Source organism: Strigops habroptila, chromosome 2 (genome assembly GCF_004027225.2).
Source record: "Strigops habroptila isolate Jane chromosome 2, bStrHab1.2.pri, whole genome shotgun sequence".
NCBI lineage: Eukaryota > Metazoa > Chordata > Aves > Psittaciformes > Psittacidae > Strigops > Strigops habroptila.
In genome coordinates, this window is record NC_044278.2 from 45,630,523 (window position 1) to 45,655,267 (window position 24,745).

Sequence of the window (24,745 nt, forward strand, 5' to 3'; positions counted from 1 at the left end):
ACAGCTAATGCCCCAGCTTCCAGACATGTGCCCAAAACACTGGGCACCGAGAGAATACTTGAGAGACTGCTGCAAGCTGACCTTATGTACCCAAGGCCTCCTGCTTCCAGGAGCGTTTGTTTGGGGGCACACAGTGCATGAGGGGCTGGCGGGGGAAGTAGTGATGATACCATCAGGTGAAAGAGCTCTCACTCAGCTATGGACTATGGATACCCAGGGGTTTTGTTCACTCAGTTCTTAATTTTCCTTTATTCTGCTTTGCCACAGAAGCAATGTAAGCATCCCAACTAAGCAGGAATGAAGCACTGTAACCTTAAAAACAGCAGAAGGATAAAAAAGAACTTCTGAAGCTTCTGTTTCTTTTCTCTCCCACTTACACACTAAGAACTTTTCTTCCTAGAGCAGGAAGCTGGATCTTTTAAAAAGAGTATTTGGAATATAAATTTAAATATGGAGACCCGATCTAGATTTGCATGAAGGCACCCCAGAGTACCATCTAATTGTAAAAACTAAGAATGGAGGAGCCATCTAAATCCATCCCACTGCAGATGCAGAATAGTTCCCTACAGGACATTTACGAGTTTTTAACGCATTGGCCTTGTGCCTCACATGCACCAGAGACATACATTTAGGCCAATAAAACATCCATTGTCATGGCTTAATGCTGTAAGAATTAATTTATCACTAATTATTTCCTCTTCTAAAGCCCTGTTCTTTGGATAGCTGTGACATAATTCTTAAAAACCACACTAGTTGAAGAGCAGAAGTACACTGTCCCCTCCAGCTCCCTGCCCATGAAGGCCAGCTATTCAAATGTTTCCCTTTTCCCAGTTTAATTACAGCTCTTGCAGTTGACAAGGGGCCAGAAACACTGATCAAAGGGGTGCTGGGGAAAACGGCATTAGTCCTCTTCTGCTCCTGCCTGGGCATCCTCAGAACAAGGGTCTGCTGGAGGCTGGGAAGGGCTTTGCCTGCGTGGTGGTACCTTCCAGGTTAGAAAAGGGTGCGCCTGCTTCGGCTTCACCATGAAGCTACGTCTGAATGAAGACAAAGCGAGGCCTGAGAAAGTAAAGGTGAAGTTTTGACTTAACTGAATCCTAAGGAAATATGATTTCACTTTAAATAAGTCTCTGTCCCTCTTGCTTGCACACAATCCCAACGTAAGTGATTTCATCTTTCATAGTTGAAGGTCAGCCATTTCAATGCCGTATTTTTTCCACAGCGAGTCACAGTTTCTGCTCTCCTGGCAGATCTGCACAATCAACATCCTAAATAAACCACAAAAGCAAGGCAACTTGAAGTTATTGGACGCTTTTATTTTAATGTAGCACCCAGCTCCGTATCACATACATTTTCCAAAATTAGATGGGCATAGTAGAGAACACTATACATTTTGCAGCTTACCACGTGGACAGCCTGCAGCTGTGAAAACAAATTGCTTAAATCTGGATATCTACTTTATAAGTTAAAATTCAAATATATACTAGCCTCAGGGTATTTTTTCTTTTTAGATTAACAGCGATAATGCTTGCAATATGATTTTTTATATAAAAAAAATCAGTAACAGAGTAAAATGTAATGCGTATGTTCATAGCACATTATCATGAAGATAACTGAAAAAAAGCTTGAGAATACATCATCTCTTCTCGAAGGTACTACATCACTTCTTTTCCTGAAAAAATACTTTTACTCTTTAGTCAATAAAATATGTGGCTTCATGAGCCTGTGTATTTTCTTGTCAAGAACTGTGTGTGCTGAAAGCCGAAGGGCTGATGGTCCTGGAAAATGGACACCCCTCATTCCCTGACTCGCAACTTTTACAGGCTCTCTTTCTTCCTGATCTGAAGTTCAATTGAGAGGAAAGCAGCTTATACATCACCAAATGGCAATTTTCCTATCATGCCCATCCTAAATGCTTCCTGGGAAGGGTTCAAAGTCCCAACCATCCCACTCGGGTCATTTTACTGTGCAAGCTGCCACCACCCCATGCTGGTTAGCCCTGGCAGTATCAAGCTGGGACTGTATGGATGATAGCTGAAGCAAGTTCCTCTCTCCAACATGGATACAAAATTCTCAGCAGCAAAACTACTGCCATACACGTGAAAACAGTTTGGAGATAATCTTTTGAGTTAAAAAGGATATTCACCAACTTACCAGTAACAGGGCTGAATCCACTAATCACTGACATTTTGCTACGTCACCAAAATTCTCTGGAAGAAAGAACTGAGAACTGTCTGGAAAGAGGTGGTAATGTTTCCACTGCATCCTACTATAAAATTAATAACTAGAAGGAGGACATTGATCATTAAGGATTAATGTTTGTTCACAGGCAATTTGTTTAAAGGAATGCCTCTGAAATGAATGTGGAAGCTGCTTGCTTAATTACCAGGTCATTATTTATATTTAAAGGCTCAAATAAAAATGGCTTGATCTACAGAGGCAACCAGTCACTACACTTAGATGGGAATTTTTCTTTTTTCACCGCAGAATTACCATGTACTGAAACAAGTATTTCATAGAAAGATATCAGGTGATATGAACATTAACAGATCCATAAAGAAATGCCTCATCAAAAGGAAGACATGTGAGTACACACTTACACACACACTGAGGAAGACCCTTATCTGTTCTGCCTAGTCTTGTCCTGCAGACAAAAATACTTAATTGTCCAAACCAGAACAGCTGCAGGAAAACGAAGATTTAGAAGGGGCCCCAGGTTCATGGTCAGCACATCCTCTCAGATGCAGGGAAGTTGTGCTCCAGCTCCTGTTACCAGTTATCCTCTCTTGCTGGGCATGTTTTGTCCTGCAGAAGTACCTACAGAAACCAGGAAGTAAGAAGAGTGAGACCTCACTTGTGGGAAGGTGCTCTCATTCCTTGGTCAGGCAGATCCTAGTTGCTGTCCTGGGTCAGGTATGTCAGGGGCTTGAAGTTAACTGCTCTCATGTAGCTCAAGAAAGTCCTCTGAACACTGGCAAACTGCTTGTGAAGTTCTCCCTTTCTGACCAGATGGTCTGTTTGGGTCTAGGAGCATCTCCAATCCAGCGTTTCAGAAAGTAAAGGTTTCTGCAAGAAGCGATCATTTTGCTGTACCCACATTCTTCCAAAGGAAAAATATTTTTTGAGAGAATCTGTGAAACTGGATTCATATGTGAACAGACCAGCCAGGGTCTGTTCATAGTAGCCATGACTGTGGCTGCATGGAGCAACTGCCAGAAGCACTGTCTATAGCTTCACAGTGCCTTCCTCTCCCTCTCGAAATGCTAACAGCCTCCCAAAACCAGACACACTTTCTCATTTTGCATGGGTTATCATAAATGCTTAAGTACAGAGACATACAGAAGGAGTAACTTCCCACATTGTATGTATAACCCACCAACATTTCTGCTTGAATATTGTGCTTTACTCTCTCTGTGAAGTAGTATATCATCATCATAGCCAACATTTCACCAAAGAGAATACAAATTAGCTCACTCTAGGCCTTGAAGCTGCGTGAGACATTTGAATGCAAAAATGCAGGGATATTTAAAATTTTTAATGTGTTAAGTCCTGTGGTAGAATAACAACTGAGCAAATATTTCATTGTTGGCTAACCAGGTATCCTAATTTCCAGTGGACAAGAAAACCCTAAGCCCCTGTATTATTTGAAGGGAGACATTTGAAAAAGACATATAAAGCAGACTTTTCCACTCTTCCTTTGAACAGTGTCTATTCCATGAATAACACAAGTGAAATAAATGGAGGATTATTCTAAAGGATGTTCTTACGAAACATGAAAAAGTCCTCCACTGCCTTAAAAATGCAAGGTGCACAGTTCTTTGTAATAATGGAAAAGCTTTCCTTAAAAAATCACCCATAGGAGAAAAAACAAACATGCCACATGATTTTTTCCTATTGAATAGTAGGGGCTTATTAACCAAATGACAATGTAAGAGCTAGAAAGCAAACGGAGTGAGCACTTAACCTCATTAAAAACTCAGGAATGAAACGTGACCAGCAGGTCAAAGGAGGTGATCCTGCCTCTCTACTCTGCTCTCGTGAGACCTCACTTGGAGTATTGTGCACAGTTCTGGTGTCCTCAACATAAGAAGGACATGGAACTGTTGGAGCAAGTCCAGAGGAGGGCCACGAAGATAAGAGGGCTGGAGCACCGCCCGTATGAAGACAGGCTGAGAAGGTTGGGGCTGTTCAGCCTGGAGAAGAGAAGGCTGCGTGGAGACCTCATAGCAGCCTTCCAGTATCTGAAGGGGTCTATAACGATGCTGGGGAGGGACTCTTCCTTAGGGACTGTAGTGGTAGGACAAGGGGTAATGGGTTCAAACTTAAACAGGGGAAGTTCAGGTTAGATATAAGGAAGTTCTTTACTGTGAGGGTGGTGAGGCACTGGAATGGGTTGCCCAAGGAAGTTGTGAATGCTCCATCCCTGGCAGTGTTCAAGGCCAGGCTGGACAGAGCCTTGGGCGACATGGTTTAGTGCGACGTGTCCCTGCCCATGGGGACACCTTAAGATGATTTTAAGGTCCTTTCCAATCCTAACTATTCTATGATTCCATGATTGTTATGAAGATACGAAATAAATGATAACTCCTCAACAGTACCACTACTGACAAGAGGGCAGCAGCTCTTTTGCAGCTTCCCAGAAAAGTCTGCGGTTCTCACATTCTGTCATAGACCAGGAATGACTGTCTGACCCCAGCTATGCAACAGCTGCACAGAAGTCCCAAATCCAGAGAAATGGCTGTTGCTTGTGATGCATAGTGATGTTTAGTTGAATCAAAACCAACATGTTACAAAAACAGATTTTCAGTAACAATTCTGCAAATGCTTATTTTCACCTTCAGACTTCTGGATCCATGTCCCACATCCGTATCGCTTTCAGCAAGAGTAGGCTGTTTCCTCATCACTTTAAACATTCTCATTGATGTCTGTCTTATCTCTCAACAAAACATTTGGCTGCTTTGTAGTCCTCTGATATCCCACTGCAGCCATTCTGTGATACACCCTGAAGGAAGGCTACCCAGCTACTTCAAACCCACTTCTCCTTCCTCTCAGCCCCAGGGCCATCCTGTAGCTATGGGGAGAAAGCATCACACCAACAACAGTAAACACCCTTGCCATTGTTTCTGCAAGGCAAACTTGTACACTTAAATGAGGTCACTGAACAACAGCACATGAAACACCTGCAGCATCACATTTAAGATGGATAACAGGTAAGTGACATTCTCTTGCATTGAAGCACACATCATATGGTGGGAGCAGGGCTGACATCGTTATGTCTGAAGTCACTCAATCTAAGAGTAGTAAGCCAGCTTCCATTGACAGAACTGAGACCAAAGCCAAGGACCACTGCATCCATGGAAGAATCCCCATGGGATTCAGTTTGCCCTGGATCAGCTTAAAAAATAATCACTGCTTCTTCATTTAGAAAATAAATGGGCATTAGCAGCGTCACCCTATCAGTAGCATCCCCAGCGAGGTGCAAAGGAACCTTAATGAAAGCCTGTTGTAGAAGGCAATTATTTCCATCACACATTTTATACCTCATGTATAGCACTTTTGCTATCTTTCTTCTTCTGGAAATACAGTTCTTGTATACATCCTTAGAACAGATCAGCAGCTATGAAGACAACAAAGCAGACTAATACAAATGTAGATACAACAGCTTTTATAAAATGCCCCGAATGCATTTTCAACCTCTTGTTAGAAATATACTCTTGGTTAAAAAAAAAAAAAAGAAAAAAAAAAAGAAAAAAGGAAGAAAAAAGCTATAAAGCAGTGATCTCAAACATGCTAAAAGTATGCAGAGACACTGGCAGTTGCAAGCAAGTGATCAAACACTAGTGGATAGGAAACAGTTATAGCTTAAAACCCACTTTTTTCTTTTGTAATTTCCAAAATAATTATATTTTCATATTTTTCACTGTTCTCTCATATGATTTGAACTTATAAAATACAAGTTCTCTAACATTAAAATACATCCATGATTGCATAATAAACAGTACTAAGAAAATAATTATCTGACGTGATTGCAGATAAAGACTCTATGTCTATTGAGTTTTATTCCGGTAGCACATTAAACTCACAGGAACTCTACCATGATACAATCTTACAGGAATCAGTAACATCCAATAGCCCACCTCAGAGAATGAGTTTTAAATGTAAGCAAGAATCTAGTAATGCTGTACCTCTTAATGACCGGGGCAGGAGGTGATCACAGAATGCGTATAAATCAGGAATTCTTTACATAAATAAAATACTCTCAGGTTATTCATTTCAGTGATAAACCGCATTTACACATGAGGCTGGGAAGAGGGAGGAAAAAAGGCAATGCATCCCTCCGCTCAGAAATATCCAGCAGTCAGATATTTATTTTCTGTACCTTCTTCACCTGCAAAGGCAACTGCATGCCATGGGGTGAAGGGAGACCCAAAAACCGGTCCTCCCCACTGCCACCAGCTTGGCAGAAACCCTGCTCAGCCCCACCATGCTCCTCTTCTTGCAAGGCTGCTGGGACACATGCTCTGCTCTTCCTGCTGCACGGCAGTGTGGGAAGTCACAAGACAGTGACAGGACGAAGCTGCTCCAGCTGCGTTTCCAAGGCAATTCGTTCCTTGTGAACCTCCTGCAGGAGGGAGAGATGTGCTGTAACTTTTGGGATGCTCACATGCACCACCCCGCTCCAATGAAAAGCAGCCAGGCAAACCACCGGCACTGACTGGAGGCTTGGGGCTCTGCTGTGAAGTAATTCTCCTTGCAGTCTCAAAACACTGTACCATTGCCACACAACCACCCTGCACAGCCATCTAGTGCCTCCTCCTTAGAGTGGAGCAATATGGAGGCTTGTTTGGGCAATCACGGAGAGCAGCAGTCACCCAATAGCTTGGGATGCAGCGAAGCTGGCCATAAATGGCTATTTTTACCCAAGAAAACCAGGTTATCTTGAAATCACGTTTCCCTCAAAACTGCTTTTTGATAACTTTTGGTTCACCCAACCAGCCTCTTTCCTTGTGGAAATGAATGAGACAGCCTTTCTAAGACAACACAGGTTTTGCAATATACCTCTTTGACAGTTGTGGCAGGAAGATCACCAGCCTCAGTCAGAAACTAACCGTGAAGGCTTTGGGAATCAGTGATTTTGGGAAAGCCCTTCCTGGTCTCAAGGCTGGCTCTGCACTGAGGGACATTCATAAAAACAGCAAAGCTCTGCTCCATCAGAAAGCTTCCAGGCAGCAATATGACTTAAAGGACAAATTCAGTTTTCTGCTCTCATGTGAACTTAAGCAAATCTCTGTCTTTCCGTGCCTTTTCTACCCTGCTGTAAAATACAGGTAACAGCATTGGCCTGCTTTGTGAAGGTCAGAGAATTTAAGCATACTGAAGGTAGTGCATGGAAGCAAATAAGATCTGAGCCAAGGAATGACAGCAATGTGCTGTCATTAAAAGCTTTAATCTCCATGCCTATTTCAATTGCTGTCCTGTATTTTGCTATGAGTTCAGTAGAAAGCATCCACCCTACCTCTCTCTCTGGGAGATCCCTGAAAAGCAGGTAAAAAATTATATTAAATAAAGTTGAATATGCAATCAAACTTTCACACTGACTGAACTGGGGGTTCACCTCCCTTTCCAATCAAGTGCCCATTCACAACATTCAAGGTAGAAAAAGCTGTAGCTGATCAAAAACTAAAGTCTGTATTATCCTTGAACTAAGACAATAGAAAAACAAGAACTGATATTTAAAAGAAAACAGTCCCTTGAGAACTGTGTTCAGCTCTGGGGCTCACAACATAAGAAGGATGTGGGCCTGTTGGAGTGAGTCCAGAGCAGGGCCACAAAGATGACCAGAGGGCTGGAGCACCTCTCCCAGGAAGACAGGCTGAGATAGTCGGGGTTGTTCAGCCTGGAGAAGGCTCCAGGGAGACCTCAGAGCACCCTTCCAATACCTAAAGGATGCTGGGGAGGGACTTTTTACAAGGCCATGTAGGGATAGCACACAGGGGAATGGCTTTAAACTGAAAGAGGGTAGATTTTGATTAGATATTAGGAAGATATTCTTCACTATGAGGGGGAGACACTGGAACAGGTTGCCCAGAGAAGCTGTGGCTGCCCCATCCCTGGCAGTGTTCAAGGCCAGGCAGGATGGGGCTTTGAGCAACCTGGTTTAGTGGAAGGTGTCCCTGCCCGTGGCAGGGGTGTTGGAACTAGATGATCTTAAGGTCCTTTCCAACCCTAACTATTCCATGATTTGATGTTAAAAGAGAAATCAGCAGACACTAAATATTAGTATTAGATGTTCACGTAAAGCACAGTTTAGGCAGTCCATGTTATACCCAATGCCTGGCTCCAGGAGACAGTTATGTAGCACAACTGATCAGAAGACAAGAAAGCTACACTTGAGTTGCTCTCCTGCACTAGGTGACTCCATCACATTACCAAATTTTTCAGAAAGACAAAATTCACCCTTTCAACTTACTCTAACTGCCAGTGGAGCTGCAGGCCCACAGGCTATAACTTTTCCCAGAAAGCCTCATCCAACCCACTCATACAGCATACTTATCCCCTTCCAGAAAGCAGGAAGTAACGCAGCAGGTCTCATCTCAAAGGATGAACAAGATTCTCTGCTGGAGTTGACACATAACCGATTGCAGAGAGCTTTGTCACCGATTTTCAATGCATTCCTTACCTTCAGCTGCTGCTGGAGCTCACTGTTCAACCTGGCGAGCACAGCATTGGCTTCTTTGTTTTTTCGTATAGCAGTCTGAATAGCCCTTTTCTGCTTGGAAGACTGTCTGCCAGACAGATAAATACAAAACGTTTCAATTAAGAGCCTCAACAGTGGCCAATGCCAGAAGACCAGCCATCCATTTTGCATGTCTGTACTCTACACACACTGAACTACAGTGGACTACACTTCAAAGACAAGATACAAACTACGGATTTAAGAGAAGAAAAATGTAACACTGAAATGAATCAGGTAGACTAGTTGAAAGTAAAATGGTCACATTTATTAACCTGAATGACAGAAACATTTCAGGCTGTCTCAATTATTTCAAAATCACTGTATTCTGATTCAACTTTCAGAATAATCCCTGCATAGCCATGCTTATTGTAGCATCTTGGCATTAGCTCCTTTCAGACACTTGTAGAGTTTGAAGATTCAGGAGTGGTTAACAGAAAATACAAAAATCATTCTATGTGCAAAGAAATGACATTTGCATAAAAATACTGTCTCAGATTTTGGGGGGCACTGCTGACTCTCATGTTTCTTTACTTCAAAAACTAGTGTTTCTTTCATTCAAATCAGTCCACCAAAAACATCTGATGTCACAAACAGGAACAGGTAGATGGCTTATAGATTTTCCTCCTCTATTTTACTGCTTAAATAAAAGCTTTCTCTCCTATTAATATTACTCTATAACCCATGGTAACTGATCCAGAGGAAATCAGAGTTAGGCAAACAGGTATAAAAAGAGACAGTTCTGTACGTAAGGACCAACCTGTTCCAAGAAACACAGGTAACAACAGCAAAAAGGAAAGAAAACACAGAAAATTTTCTGGCTGCATATCCAAGCTCTTTTCCAAATAGATTATTTTAAAGTTTGCATGAGGCGCCAAGACCTCTTGAATGACAAATCTGATCTAAAACAGATGCCCTATTTAATATGGTCCACAGTCCCCACTAGCTCTTCTCTCAACAGAGCTGATAGCACTGATCTTTGCAACAGAATCTGTTTTGCAGCACAGACAGGTCTTTATGCTGTTATCTTCAGTGAACTGTCAGTTTCTTGCTTCACTATTTTGCTTCAAACTATTCTCCATAGGCTATAAGGTAATAAATGATAGGAAAAACAATTAAAAACAGGGCAATATAAGTCTGTGGTCATTTAAACATTTTAGGAAAGATATAGCGAAAGGAGGATTAAGTTGAGGTGTGAACAATGCTATTATCTTTCTTTGAACCACTACTGAATATGCACTCCCTAAGCACAAAATAGCACTTTAAGAGCATCCTAGGAGTCTTATTACTTATTCTAATCTCCAATTATGCAGCACAGTCTACTGATAAACAGTTTGCTAAGAGCTCCTCAACTGATTTGGGCAGCTTGGTTTAGTTTCAGACTGAATCAGATGTCTTTGCAAGGCTTTTGGTGAAGATGGGCTATAATGTTTGCACACTGTTTCAGTTGAGGGAGATGTATATATCCAATAGGGCTTCAAGTGCCTTCATTTACCATTTGTACAGTCCCTCCTCCGCCATTAAATAAACATATAGTGAAACACCTACAAGTCTTTGTTGCTGACATCTTTAACAGCTATATTTATGAGAGCAAATGCTGGGGTTGGCAATCACTGTTTATCACAAGTGGTCTATGGCTCAGCTCATACCATGGCAAGCTTGTTTCTAATCTGCCTTGCGATAAAGAAATATCACAAGGATATGACCAACATCAAGCATTTCATGACTCAGTTTCCTTGACATTTCTCTAGTTGTATCTGTCCATATGAATGAGGAAAATTTCAGAAGATATGTGCAAGGAAAAACCACACCCCCACAGACCTAAAAAAGGTTGTGTAAGAGATGCTGGCTGAACAGCTAGGTTTGCTCTTCAGACATGTCTATGACATACAGAGGTAAACACCTTTGAAGAGGCTATCAATCAAATATTTCCAACTTAAACAGTCACCACAGACTTAGTCTGCATTTGAGAAGACAGTTGTAGATATCAGAGATCTGTATCTTGTGAAGCATTTTCAAAACCAGAACTATTAAGCACAAAATCATGCAAAGAGCAAACCCTGCCACATCAGATCTGAAGGTGCAGTTTGACATGCTTGGTATGGGTTTTTACTTTTGGACTGGGAGGTGAGGCTTGACTGCTGGCGTGGAAGAAGTCACATTTATAGTGGGAGAAAGCTCAGGGGTCTCCAGCCCCTGTGCTTCTGCCCGGAGCTTCCTGCGGGTGGGTTTGGAGGGCGGCTGAGCAAGAACAACCTCCTGCAAGGGAGAAACACAGCAATGTTAAGTCAGGCCATATGTGTCCCATCATCAGGCTGGGGAATAGTTGTGACACAGAAATTGTTGACAGCTGGCCTAAGATTTCATAATTTAAAGAGGTACAGAGCTTAATTCGGATTTGGTAATAGCCTCTCAGGTTTCTGACTTTGAAAAAGGAACAATAACTCCTGCAACCCCTTAATGAATTAAATGATTATACTGGTGTTTTGTCTTCATCTAGATGACAGGCTCTTCAGAACTGGATTGTATAGCTCTGTGTGCAACTTATTACCTCACCCATCCAGCATGGAGACTCTCCCTTCTCCCCTCCTCCCTTACATGAAGCAACACTGAAAAGAGCTTAGAGACACAAATGTATAAAATTATCCATGTAAAATTAACACATTGGAAGTGTAGAAGGCCAGTTATTTCTCCTGATAAGTTACATCAAAGAAATAGTCTGGTTTCTAGGTAAAAGAAAGTATCCTGGATTTTTAACAATTCAGTAGTAAGAAGTGTTTTCATTATTTTAAATTAAGGCATCCTTTCTTTCACAATGAGAAGCAGTTTCAATGCCTTATAGCTGTTTTAAATCTGAAATATAAATATATCCTTTCCACTGTATTCTATTAGTAGATCTCTTTTACAAGGGATATAACTATTACTGCCCCATTTCATGAATGAGAAAGCTAAGACTTAAAAGGATGAAGTGACTTGACAAAAGTGTCACAGTCACAGACTGGAGACTAAATTTTACTATCACTTCTAAAGTCTGGGCCAGACTTTCTTCCTTACATACGTTAACCTTAAAAAAAAACCAAAAAAACAAAAAAAAACCAAACAAATGGGCATTTAATGACCTAGCAATCATAAGGGAAAAAGAACCAACACTGTAGTAAGCAGCCTCACTCAACAGAAGAGACTACTGTGAGTGATACAGAATGAAACTAACATAAGACCATCAATAATTAGTATTAGAGGGATTACAATTATCAGAGGAAGGAGAATTATAAGAAAACAAGGGATTTCAACATTAAAACCCAGTTCTGCCATTATTGGAAAAAAAAAATAAATCTAAAAATACTATTAGATCTTTTGATCAGGATGTCAGCATACCAGCACTGCACAGATCTCAGATAACATAATACTCTGAAATCCTACGCATATGCGCAGCTCCCTGCAAACACACCACGTATGGCAAGTGAGGAACTTGCATATGCCTTCTACAACTATACACTGGGTAGATACCAAATACATTATCCCAGTCTATCATAAACTGCCAAAACCCTAATAAAACCATAGGGTAAGTCCCTCTTCCATTTCAAATGCACTACTGGAAGAAATGATCCAATACCTAAAAGCAGAATCCTCTACAAGGGCTCTTTGGCTGGCTGCTGTTGCACCAGCCTCTGGAAGGTGGGTCAGCACTGCACCAACAACCTGCCTCCTGAGGCCCACAGCCTGGAGCTTCTCTGTATTTATGGATCCAGATGGGATGAGGGCAAGCAGGAAGTGGGTGGACCACAAGTATTTCATTTCCCCAGCAGGGCTGCAAAGCAGGGCAAGGAAGAAGCAGAGCCAAGCTAAAAGTAGCATGCAGTGAGCACAAACAGATGAAGGATGCTGCTCAGAAAGCCCTACCATGTATAGGAAATGTCACTGGACGTTTGTGCCCCTCATTCGGGCAAGAAGTGCAATGACTCTCCCTGGGCAAAGAACATACTACATACAGCACCTGCCAACGGTTCTTGGTTCGGCTGAGCAAAGGTCTTGCAGGCATTTCCTGGCTGCCAGAGAGGGGAGGATCTGCATTTGCCCCCTGCCAAAACCTGTTCTCCCTGGGACCGGTGGAAGGAGGCAGCGGGAGTGTGCCAGGAGTGAGAAAATGCTCACAGACCACTCCATCCCTAAGCAAGGCCCTCTGGAGAGTGCCACTGCAATTAATACAAATGTTATGTTCATACAGAAACATATCAAAAACTGTACATCTCGAGCAAATCTCTCCCAGTCTATCTACATTTAGTGGCAGATCCTGACCTCTAGCAAACAGGTGTGTTTACATCAAACCCAAATCCTCAGTTACTGGAATCAAGAAGTGCATCACAAGCGAGATGGGGGTCGAGCACAATCAAACTCTTTTTATTGTCTTCCCTAAGGCTCCACAATTCCCTATTGATGTGAAACAAATGGCAAGCTGCCTCTCTTAAAGCACGTGCATCAGTGTGTATTGTACTGAGAGCTTTCTTAATGATTTATCTGAGCTGGTGTCACACGCAAACCCAGCTCTCTCTAGCGCCTTGACCTGCAGAGAAGGTAAACATGTACAGTTTGTAACCCCAACCCTCTGTTTAATTGCTTTAAAACTTAAAACAACCACATTTGTTGATGAAGGCAAATTGCTCCACAACGGTACAATGTGTGCAGGTCTCACCTTTTTTGCTGGAATGTTTTCTTCTGCCTGCGCTGGAGGTCTATTCATCTGAGGATGTAATTCAACCTCAGATGGTTGCTCTGTCTGCAACAACAAATCAGTCATTGCTACACCCAGAAAATGAGTAGCAGTCACATACAATAAAGTCAATGAAAGGAAACGTTATACACAAAAGAAAAGTTACTTTAACAATTCAGCAGTAGGGGAAATGGATCTAGGGTGACAGCTGAATAGATGACATATGTCTTTTGCAGATTCTTAATGAAATGGTTTTCTTGTATTTTATCATGCTAGGAAAACAAGAGAAAAGTTTTTCTGTGAAAAAATATGTCTCTGTAAATGACCTAATACCCAGAATTTCTTCTAGAGTTACCCTTATGGTTTAAATAATCAGAGAAGAAGGGGTAGATAAAAGCTAGAAAGATCTTGGATGTGCCCTGTCACCTTATTATCTCCTGACAGTGATGAAAATTCGTTGGAGTAAGCCTCTGCCTTGGAAGTTTGCAAGGCTAGAGTGTGAAAGTTGGAATTATACCAAAAAGCCCAGTAAAGTTTCTGAAAACACAAGTCATAAAAGAAGCCAAATAAATTTTCCCTCCTCCCTTCTCACCTTTCAAACAGAAACTGAGCTGAATGCTCACCACATAGGTCTACGCTTCTGCAAAACAGAATACCCTCCCACCAGCATATCTGACTGAGTAGCAAATTAAAAGGGTTAATCCCTTGCTTTCCCTCTCCTGAAATCTTTCCACATCTTTCCATATTCTTCACCAGGACAGGGCACAGCACATCAGCTAAGGGAGGGCGGCAGGATGTGGAGCTGCCTGCCCCTGAGTGTGCAGCAGCAAACATGGCATAAACACGGTGCAGCTGTTTTCTGTGCAGAAGGGATGAGCTGGCTCTCCGAGACGCGGAAGGCAGGCAGGAGCAGGAGGCTGAGGGCACTCAGCACTGGCAGACTTCTCTTTCCCAACTTCTGCCAAGTTGGAGCCATGCTGACAATAGCCTCCAGGCAACAGGCCATACTGCTCCCTCCTCAAAAAAGGCACATTTCTACACAGGTGAAAGCCTGCATTTAAAACCAAGTTCAAGGTAAAGCACAAACTTTTAAGGGGCCAGGATTACTCAGGGCTTAACCATAAGGCAAGCAAAAATGACAGAAAGCACTGAATTTGGCATACTTAAAAAGGAGGGACTTTTTCATACCACTGAAACTGTACAGAAACTGTATAGAAAGATGCAGGGGAAACATGGTTCTGTCAGGTTACTGCTACTCTCCAACCGTATGGCACTGAACATGTGCAGAGAGGAGGGAGATTCGAGATCTTTTTTTTTAAAACACATACGTAATTCCTTGGGAGAGGAGGAAAAGGTTTTGGCTGACAAGATTTCTCTCTCCCCTTTTTTAAGTATGCTACATCTGTAGTGTTATGTGATGATTAGAAAAACAAAACCTCACCCTGTAATTTTCCAATATTTTAATATTAATATCCTAAATATTTGGATTTTAATAACTATTGGATACTAAGATTTGAATTCTGGAAAACTTTTCATGGGTTGAAGTAGTGCTTTTGTAACTTTAGATTTCTGGTACGAATAGGAGAGTGAAATGGAAAAAGCAATCTTTTTCTGTCTACAAAAATCAAAGACCTTTAAAAGTCCATTTAATGCAACAGAGCATCTCTTTATCAGCAAGCTGAACAGCTCACAACCTCCCTGGTTTCTACAACCACTTTTTAGGTATTTGAAAGAAATGAAGGCTCTAAGCACTGGTAACAGTAGCCCGACGAAGTCCACAAGGCTTTCATGAATGATTTGGGGATAGCAAAGCTCAAATACCCAGCTGAGCCACACAATAAATTTGGGCCCAAACCACAACACTTTGACAAATCATTCATTTAGGGACAGCAAGAGTAAACACAGTCTTTCAGAGCACCACATAATATACATACTAGAAACTCCTCAAGGTATAGCTTTGCTGTACAACACGGAGCAATAACAGAGGAATATGAGAACCAGCTCATAACAACCTTCCTTGGACAGGGAGCACTAGACACCCCCCTAACCTGGGCAGGTGGGCAGTTTCTGGTGCTCATGCTCTTTTCAGAATCTACATCAAAAGCAAGAACATATTAACTTATTCCACAGAATTAAAAAGAATGGAGACCAACTGCATGTTATTTGCATATAGACAAAATGCGGTTTTTGCAAGAACCAATGTGTTCAAAGAGTACAGAAGTAACTAAATATCCTGGCACTCTACAGTGTCAATTGTAAAGAAGCAGGAAAACTGAAATGACAGTATAGTAAAAGACCTAGAGAACAAAAACAAAAACAACCCACAAACTTTTGCAGGAACATCCACATTCTCCCCTCCTCCCCCCTTTTTTTTCTTTTGGTTTTTTTTTTTTTTTTGATGGTCTCATTGCAGGAGAATACTGTTTTAAACTGAAGGGAATTGGGGGGGGGGGGGGGGGAAGGTAAACTTTATGTGGAAGCAAATACAAATCAAAGTGCTGATGGGCAAGATTTCAAAATTTCCAACAGTTTGACATCACTGTTCCTACTGATGCAAGACATGTCTTTTCATTAGCTGAGTGCTGTGATGTGGCTGTCAGCCTAACAGCTGTGGCAACCGCTGTGCCGCAGGGCTGCGGTACCCGCTGCCAGGACATGAGGATGGCAAAGCTCAGCAGCCAGCGGGGCAGGGGATGGCTGGAACAGGCAGGTGGTAAAAATAAATAAATAGTTACATTTGACCAAAAAACTAAAAAAAAAAATCAAACCCCCCCCCCCCCAAAAAAAAACCCCACCAAACAAAAAACAACCCTAAGAAAAAAAAAGAGGAGGGAAATAAACCCAAAAAACAACTAGTTCTGGTGATGCAGCTCATGCATAATGAATAAAACCAAGTGACTGCCATGTCCCTAAAGTGCCACCTAGTGGCATGTGCGACATTTCTGAGCTCTCTGCTTAGACGAGAATACCAAAAACCAGCTGTCTGCATTACTCAGAGTCTGCAGACCGAGCCCGGTCGGCAGGGTGGGCAGACAGCCGGGCTGGACACAATTAAACTTCTGCTCCTTGGAGTCTCCTTTCCCTGTCATGCAGAGGCCAGGTCTCACATTAATGTTCTGCCATCGGAGCTACAAGTTCTCTACGAAAAATCTCCATTCTTCAGAGCGACATGCCTGAAGATGGACAGGCATTTAACCCAGGCAAAAATCTTTTGACCGCAACATACATCAATGCAAAAAAGGTTTGCTCGTTCAGCTAACCCAACAAAGTCCTCCAGCCAAGGCCTTAGAGGCTTTACAAATATGTTCACAAGTTGATGTCTCCCCACATTGGCCCTATACAGATTTTTAAAGGAAAAATAGCTCCTGCTTTTAATTTTGGTAGAGAGATTCTTCACAGATTGCCTTTCCTTTGCTGATTTGGATGTGGGATGAAAACAAGCCCCTGTAGTCTTCTGGTCATGGATACAGTGAGACTGGCTAAAGCATACTCCAGTCTGATCTCCTATAGTAGAGTGTAAGGAAAAGGTAATCCATTAGGAGCAGCCGAGTTGGGTTCCCGTCAGTTCTTCATTGTTTTTATACCATGCTTAGTATAGTCTCTGGGCAACTCATTTCTCATGCAGAAACTCAGCAATGAACTGCCTCCTTCCATCACAGCAATGTCTTATAATTTTCCCACATCTTTGAAACGTCTCACCATTATATTAGAGTTTAAAAATCTTCACCACTGGTTTATAAAACTGAAAGGTTATACAGTATGCAATATGGTCTTCCAGAGGAAATTCAGTTATAGTAGTGTAAAAGTGCTTCAATGGAAGTTTCTCACTCATGTCCACAGAACTGAGCAATCTACTGGTATAGGAAGTGCTGCAGCGCTGGCGGGTATGGCTGGGTCCACATCCAGGGTTGCGGTAGATGGGCGAAGAATATCCTCCTCATGTGCACTATCAGCAGGGCAAAAAAGAGCCTGCAGACCAGGCCTAAGAGTATCTTAATTTTAGGAAGAGTAAGGGACCACAGAAGAGAGCAAGACAGTGTCCTATTCCAAACCTCCTGAAGATCTTCTCTTTGCGAAGACATAAGTCCAGTTATTAACAGGCAGTATCTCCTTTTTCCCCATTGCAGCCTTGTATTTTCTAGGAATAGCCATACCCTCCTCATTCTTCCAGGCAGAAGATAAAACTAGCCAACAAAGTTTCTGTACATCTGCTATGGCCAGACACCAACCTGTGGCCTACAGCCAATATTAAGCATTATGAGAGAGAATTCCTCATCGTTAAGGAGAGCATTAGGAATCACAAATGCTCATTATTTCATCGCATGATCCTTGACCAGGTATTCATAATCTCCTCACTGCTCCATGTGATGATACTCAAGAGTACCTTTTTAAAAGAATATGTAACTCTCACTTAAGCACTAAGTGCTTTGAAAGCCTCAGATGAAAGATTTTCAGAACTGTAAGAGAACACATTACCTTAACAACTGGTTTTCCACTTACATTTCCAGTTCTTCTGCTTTGCAATGCTGGATTATATGTAGATTTCACATGCACTTTTCAAGACAATCTGTCAGTGATCTTCCAGAACAGAAGCTACATGGAGCTTTCTTATTTCTTTTTGCAAGAGGCGAAGTATACATTCAGCCTTCCCCCCAATTATGCTCCAAGCAAACTTTACACATGGAAATAGTCCCACTGTACTCAATGGCACTACTCACAGAAATGAAATTATCTCTGTGCATTCATTGGACTACTCTATAATCATTACCCATACAGTGCCACTGCTTAGCTTTGCAAAAAAAAAGTATTGAGAACAGCTTATCTGCAAGAAAAAGGAGGATACTAAATATGCTTAACGCTCAGCATGTGCCCACTGCAATCTTCTATCATCTCTACGCAAGTTCCTTTATGAGGTATTTTGCTCCTTTCTAAACATTCATATTTTTGCACTTAATGCCAATTTCTAAGAAGTCAAGATGTCTCAATTCCAGTTTCTGCAAGTCTTGTGCCTTCCACACTGAACCATCAATTCTTTTTATTGCTTGTTTCAGAAACTGAAAATGGCAAGATGGAAAGAAAACTCATAGGGATGCAAATGCAACAAGCTGCCAGGGTCTCAGTGTGCTGCCTGCTTTCTCAGCCCTGTGGAGCCCTGAAGTTTTGATAAGCTTTTTCTTTCCCCGAGCTATGTGAGGGCTGGTGATAAGATTGAGGAAAAAGGCAGTAAATACAAACTGCTGCAATGTACAGCCCATTTGCAGGGAAAGAATAGGACCCAGATGGAAGCATTAACAATCTGTTTTAATACTCCACTTCCACAAAACCAGATTAACGTAAGCTAGAAAGAGGTATGTGCATTCCACTGGAGATACAGGCATTGGATTCCTAGCTTTTGTTGTTGTTGATAAAATTAATGTGAAGCCAAATTCAAAAATTATTACAACACATTTTAATTAAGGTACTTGCCCTTCTTCTACTCTCCCAGAAACCTCTTCAGAAAGGATTTTATGGCATCCATCAACTACTCCCCAAATTCAATTTTAACTGTGCTACTTTCCACCACTTCTTAAACCTTAATTTATATTGTCTGGCTGGTTTAGATTTAATATATAATTTTCATGAGAGGAAGATAATCCACTTGTATTATATTAAACTGGCAGATGGCAAAATCTTTCATGTTATAGGAGACTTTCAGTTCTATTACAGTTACAGGCTTCTTCAGTACCTGCTGCACTGATTATACAACATACGTTATTCTGCAGCCAAGACCATGGAGATGATCAAAAAACCCTCCCTCTTCTTGCACAGTGGTTGTAAATGCAAGATAAGAAAGTATTCCTTTGGTTTAATATAAAATGGTCGTCCAGTAGAATACCACCATGTATACAAATAGCATGCTGCCAAAAGCAAATTCTTCACACTTTGTTTTGTAATTTTTATTTCTATGATGAAAAAGTTTCTTCCTGTAAAAATCCAGGTATCCTGCCAGTACTTGAAATTCTTCACATAATTTTACAGAGTAACGCAGTGCCTCAGCTGGCTGAATATTTTCTCCAACCAACCAACCTCATAACTGAGAGAGCTGGGCTTGTTCAGCCTGGAGAACAGAAGGTCCTGGGCAGACCTTAGTGCAGCCTTCCAATACCTAAAGGTGCCTACAAGAAAGCTGGAGAGGGACTTTTTACAAGAGCATGTAGTGATAGGACAAAGGGGAATGGCGTTAAGCTGAAAGAGGGGAGATTTAGGAAGAAATTCTTCACTGTGAGGGTGGTGAGACACTAGAACAGGCTGCCCAGAGAAGTTGTGGCTGCCCCATCCCTGGCAGTGTTCAAGGCCAGGTTGGATGGGGCTTTGAGCAACCTGGTTTAGTGGAAGGTGTCCCTGCCCGTGGCAGGGGGGTTGGAACTAGATGATCTCCAAGGTCTCTGCCAATCCAAACCTACGATTTTGTGGTAACAGAGACAACCAAGCCCTACCTCATCCTCTGTGTATCTCAGCTTTACACAGACATTTGTGGTGGGGGAGCAGCCAGACCAGCTCCCAGCACAGAGCCTACAGGTGGCCATTCCTCTCAGGAGGTCATGAGGTCCCAGCAGGACAGACAGGAGCCCTTCCCCACCTCTCAGCCTCGGTGCTGCAGATCAGCATGGGCATGCACAATCAAAAGTGACAGACCCAGACAGAGCATACCCCATGCTTGTGGCTCTCCGTGGATTCAGCAGAACTTGAAGCCATGTTAGTGAAGACAACTTCTTGAACTGGGTCCCAGTTTTCACTTGCAATTCTGGATAATGCATGGCCAAAAAGCTTCAAGGAATTTTGAAGTATCAAGTAACATTTGGAGAGCAGAACATTTAATATGTTAAAAAGAATAATATCTTTGCTTTCCAAAAACACCGGGTGCCTGCAACTGGGCAGGGTGACCCACCCATCATCCCTCACAGCACTTGATTTCCATGATGACTTCAGCAAATCCATACCTGTAATGGTAACGATCACCACTAAACTGACAGCCTAATTCTGAGCTCATGTAACACAATGAGATTTTAATCTTCAGAGCTGCACTGTACTCGGGATACTTCAATTTGATAATGTTAACAGCTGCCTACCTACTCCACTCCACTTGAACACTTTGCCTTCACCCATAATTTTTTCAGTGCCTGTCAAAACTGCCAGCATAGAACCAGTGGGAAACCAGGTCCCAAAGTCTCCAGAAATAAAAGTCCAGCACAAACCAGTGTGAATTTACAAAATCAACAGGCTTAAAATTTAAAGTCTGGGAAAAGAGACTAGGAACATAAGTTTTTTCAGCCAAGATATACAGGGTTTTCTTCCAGTCGCACTGTTTTCAAATCCCCTTATACAGCACAGGCAGGTCTGAAGATACGCCTTCATTACTGCACAGGAAGGTACTGAAACAGAGTAATTCAAATAAAGGATTGTTGATCTATTTGGGCAATGTTGCAGATAGTGAGCTGATGTTGGATAAAATCCTCAAGTTACATTTGCTCTTCAGTGTTCATCCATAATTCCTATTAACATAAATATGTTACTAAATCTCCCACAGTAAGCAGCTGTGGTAAACGATTTCTGTAGGCTTAAAAGCCAACAGTAATAAAGCATTATTTTGTTTTCCATTTAAAAAAATAACAACAGAGGCTTAAATGAGATGTGTGTACACATTTGATTCCAGTGGAATGTTATTCATGAGCACCCAAAGTTATTTCCTATCTGGAATCTGTGTCACTGTGAATCAGCTACATAGCTATTGCCCTCCTATTGTCATTCTTACTGCCTCCAAGTTACACAAATATTCTATGTACAGCCTTGGATCTGCACAAAAGTTTGTGCAAAAGTCTCTGTTATACCTTTATGCCATTTCTCCTTGATGACTTCAGTTTACTATTAAGTTAAGACCACGCATCAGGAAAAACTACCTTTTTTCTCTGCAAGCCCAGAGAAAAAAAACCCAGTAGGTATTCCAACAAGCTACAGGTTATCTGTTCTGTATACCATCACTCAGATTCGGCGGATGATACAAAACCCCCTAAAAACTTCTTAAAAGCCCCCAAAATTAAAAAAGAGTGGAAAAGCCATAACTATAGCATGTCATGGGAAGTGAAAGAGGTAAAGCATTGCCAGTGTCCAAAGTCTGTACAACAGCTTGCAGCATGTTAAATATTTATGGTCCAAAGAAATAGGGAAACTAATGGAGAGAAAATTATCCTTAAATCCAAGCAGCTACTGTAGACTTGCTAAGTATGAGATGTGCTATTAGGGATTACAGGTGTCAGTGAAGTTACGCAGGCATATACACAGTAATTAAACACTTCAAAATAACATATTATCCCAAATAAAACTCTAGCCTTTGTATAAACCTGTTTCCATACATAATCTTTCCAAGCGCCCTTTACAGGATTTAGGCAAATCTTGAATTACTTACTTTTTTTAATAGGAAAGCAACATGAACTGACACCACCAACAAAGCATTTCATACTGCATTTCACAACATCTTACTGGAAACATCGTATGGGCTGGAATTTGGGTTAAAAGATCATAAATTGGAGATAATGGGGTATCCACATTATAGAAACTTGTCTTTTGCCCATCTTTATGTATTTGATTTATTTACAATCACCATATGGACCTCAGACGAAAGCATCACTCCATCAGAGAAATGTCTGGTGAAAGCTCTGAGGAAAACTTGGGTACAGTTTGTGGACTGATACAAAGTTGATATAATGCTGACTTTAGCAATGGAGAAGAATTCCAAGGAGATGGAGCTACCATAGCCTTTTAGAGGCCACCGGGGGGGGGGGGAAGGCAAAGTTAACACACCAACTCTAAAACCCATCGTAGAGGTAAGAAGAGATGCAGCCACATCTGTAAAGGTGTCCATCCACCAGAGTTGTGGAACAGCACAGGCTGACCACCTAGCAACCCAGCGCCGAGAAGCCAGCCCCACTGCTATTTCCCCATAAACCAGCCATGTCCTCACAGGATCCCAAGATTTAAGCCTCCCACAGTAAGCCTGTGCATCCACTGAGCTCTCGAGTCAAGGGCACAGCAGTATTAGCTCCAAGATTTACTTTGTGCTATGCTCACCCAGTGATACAGTCCTCCGCCCTCATCATTCAGCTGACTGCACTATGGAGGCAGAGTTGGACACAGACATAATTCAAGCAGTTTGTGATGTGACTAGAGACATTTGGCACACTCTGAATAACCAGTGTTTCAGTAACTTACTGAGCTTGATTACCTTGGAGGTTCTGACAGGAAAAATAATGTTTTCCTAAAGGTTGAAGCAAATTCCACCAAAACCAACAGCAACCTAGGACCAAAGTCAAGATGCTATTTCTATGTTGCTATTGATTAAGCTCACAGAAGGACTTCTGCTCCACTGAAATGTAATATCTACGCCTTGGTACCCCTCTTTTACACACTTTGGCCTTTACATCCCATGAGGCCTTTAATCTCACTCTAAAGAGCCAACTGGTTCAGGCTGCTTCCCAGCCATCCATAGAAAACTGCAGTCCTCAGAAGAAATTATTTCCCTCTCCTCCTCCTCCATCAACTGATTTCCAAAGCTCAGCCAAAATAATCACACCACGAGCACGCTTATATGGTGCACAGCCACCTGAAACGTATGTGGGATTCGCTTCATTTCCAAGCTACACTTGTCATTCACAGTGCTTAACTGCAGGCGTATAGCAAAATGATATGGCAATAAAATAGGATTTTCAATAACATTGCTGAAAAATAAGTTAAACCAGAAATTTAAGAAGAGTTTGGTAAATTCTGAAACAGGAAAAGCTGAAGGTGTAATTTCAGCATCATGGCTTTTCTTCAGTTCCTGATCCTGCCTCAGTTTTGAAAGCAGATTCTTCCCTTCAACTTCTTCATGCTCTTTAAATCTAGGGCCCCACTGGATTAATGTAATCCATATGTTTACTCTTGCTTACATCCTATTCGTAAGGGTCAGCTCAGCTGAATTATGACCCCATTACACATACTTCCCTACTGCCTCTTACCTTTATCACAGAAAGGCGTGCTTGGAGATAAAATAAGCAATGTGACGAGCATGGTTTATTATGCTTTCAAGAACCAGTTTTATGTACATTTTTGCTAGATGTCAGAACAAGAATATTTTTATGAGATATTTGATTAGATATCCTTAAAAAGCATCAGAAATAAATTGAATAAACATAAGTGATGCATGTAAGCAAAGCATCAGCTATATATTCATTACTGAGTAGGCACAGAAGCCACTTTTTTTTTTTTTTTTTTTTGTCTTTTGGAAACCAGATATTTGCACTGGAGAGGATTGGATCAAGAATTTCATATAAGAATCTTCTTGAGTTTATCAGTTTAAAAAAGGGCCTATATTCTGCATGGCCCAGTGTAGGACGAGCAGTTGGTTCAGTATTTTCTGGTAAGGAAGCTGCTGGACATGCATAAATAAATTAACATCTCTCCTCACTGCCCTGCTAAGGAAACGCAAATCTATCTTAGTACAAGAAAACTAACAAGTAGCAGAAACCGCTTGAAAACAGCAGTTTTCCTCCCTCAAGAACAGGATTTTTTGTATTCACTGCTTTTCCCAATGGCAGCAAGAGGGCTTGCACTGCACAGGACTGGTGTGCTGTGGCAAGTCCAACCAGTGGCAGGAGGGCTGGCGTAGGTTGCAGCAACAGCTGCTGCAGGAACAAGGCAGGGAGGCAGCGAGCCTGCTGTGGGATCAGGAGAAGCCAAAGGGAAACACTGTTCCCTGGAAAGCGTTAGAGAAAGCAGGAATGCGATGGGTGAAACAAGGAGCATGTGGTGCTAGCAGTATGGCTAATGCCATACCAACTTGGGAGAAGCATGCAAGCTCAGAACAGAACGCTCTGCAGTCCTCAAGGTAGAAACTAGCTGCACTCAGATGCTAAAAAGGGTTGTGGAGAGGAAAAGAGCAACAAGCTGCAGGTGGAGCTCAGGATGACAACAAGCCTTTTACCATTTCTATCATAAGCACTGTGCCGTAGGAGGTGTTCGACAGTAGACTCTTAAGTGCAGATCCAAATCTGAAGTGATGAATGTTTCTAGCCCATGGAAGGTGTCTCACTAAGTTTTTATGTGTAATAGGCAGTTAGCTTCCCCGTGGACTTGTTTTCTATTATTACACTTCACCTAAAGGAGTAATACCTGAAGCATACTTCTGCCTAAGACTTAAGAGAGCCAACAACATAAAAAGAACAAGACACCGATCCTCCATCATTTCCTAAAACCTGAAGAAGAATCTGGATGCAGATACACATGATTTA

General features: G+C 41.8%; 1 protein-coding gene across 4 annotated transcripts in view; it reads right to left on the reverse strand.

Moving 5' to 3' along the window:
• Positions 1-1,295: 1,295 nt before the first annotated feature.
• The window catches only part of REPS2 (RALBP1 associated Eps domain containing 2), a 102,528-nt gene continuing 79,078 nt past the window's right edge, over positions 1,296-24,745 (reverse strand). The window contains exons 15-18 of one of the 4 annotated variants that reach the window (XM_030477092.1): positions 13,425-13,508; positions 10,848-10,993; positions 8,681-8,786; positions 1,296-6,622 (exon numbers count right to left, since the gene is read on the reverse strand). In XM_030477092.1, the coding sequence (XP_030332952.1) occupies positions 6,554-6,622; positions 8,681-8,786; positions 10,848-10,993; positions 13,425-13,508 (405 nt within the window). In that variant the 3' untranslated portion in view covers positions 1,296-6,553. The remainder of the gene's footprint in view (positions 6,623-8,680; positions 8,787-10,847; positions 10,994-13,424; positions 13,509-24,745) is intronic. The other 3 variants (XM_030477093.1, XM_030477094.1, XM_030477096.1) reach the window with 3 other exon arrangements.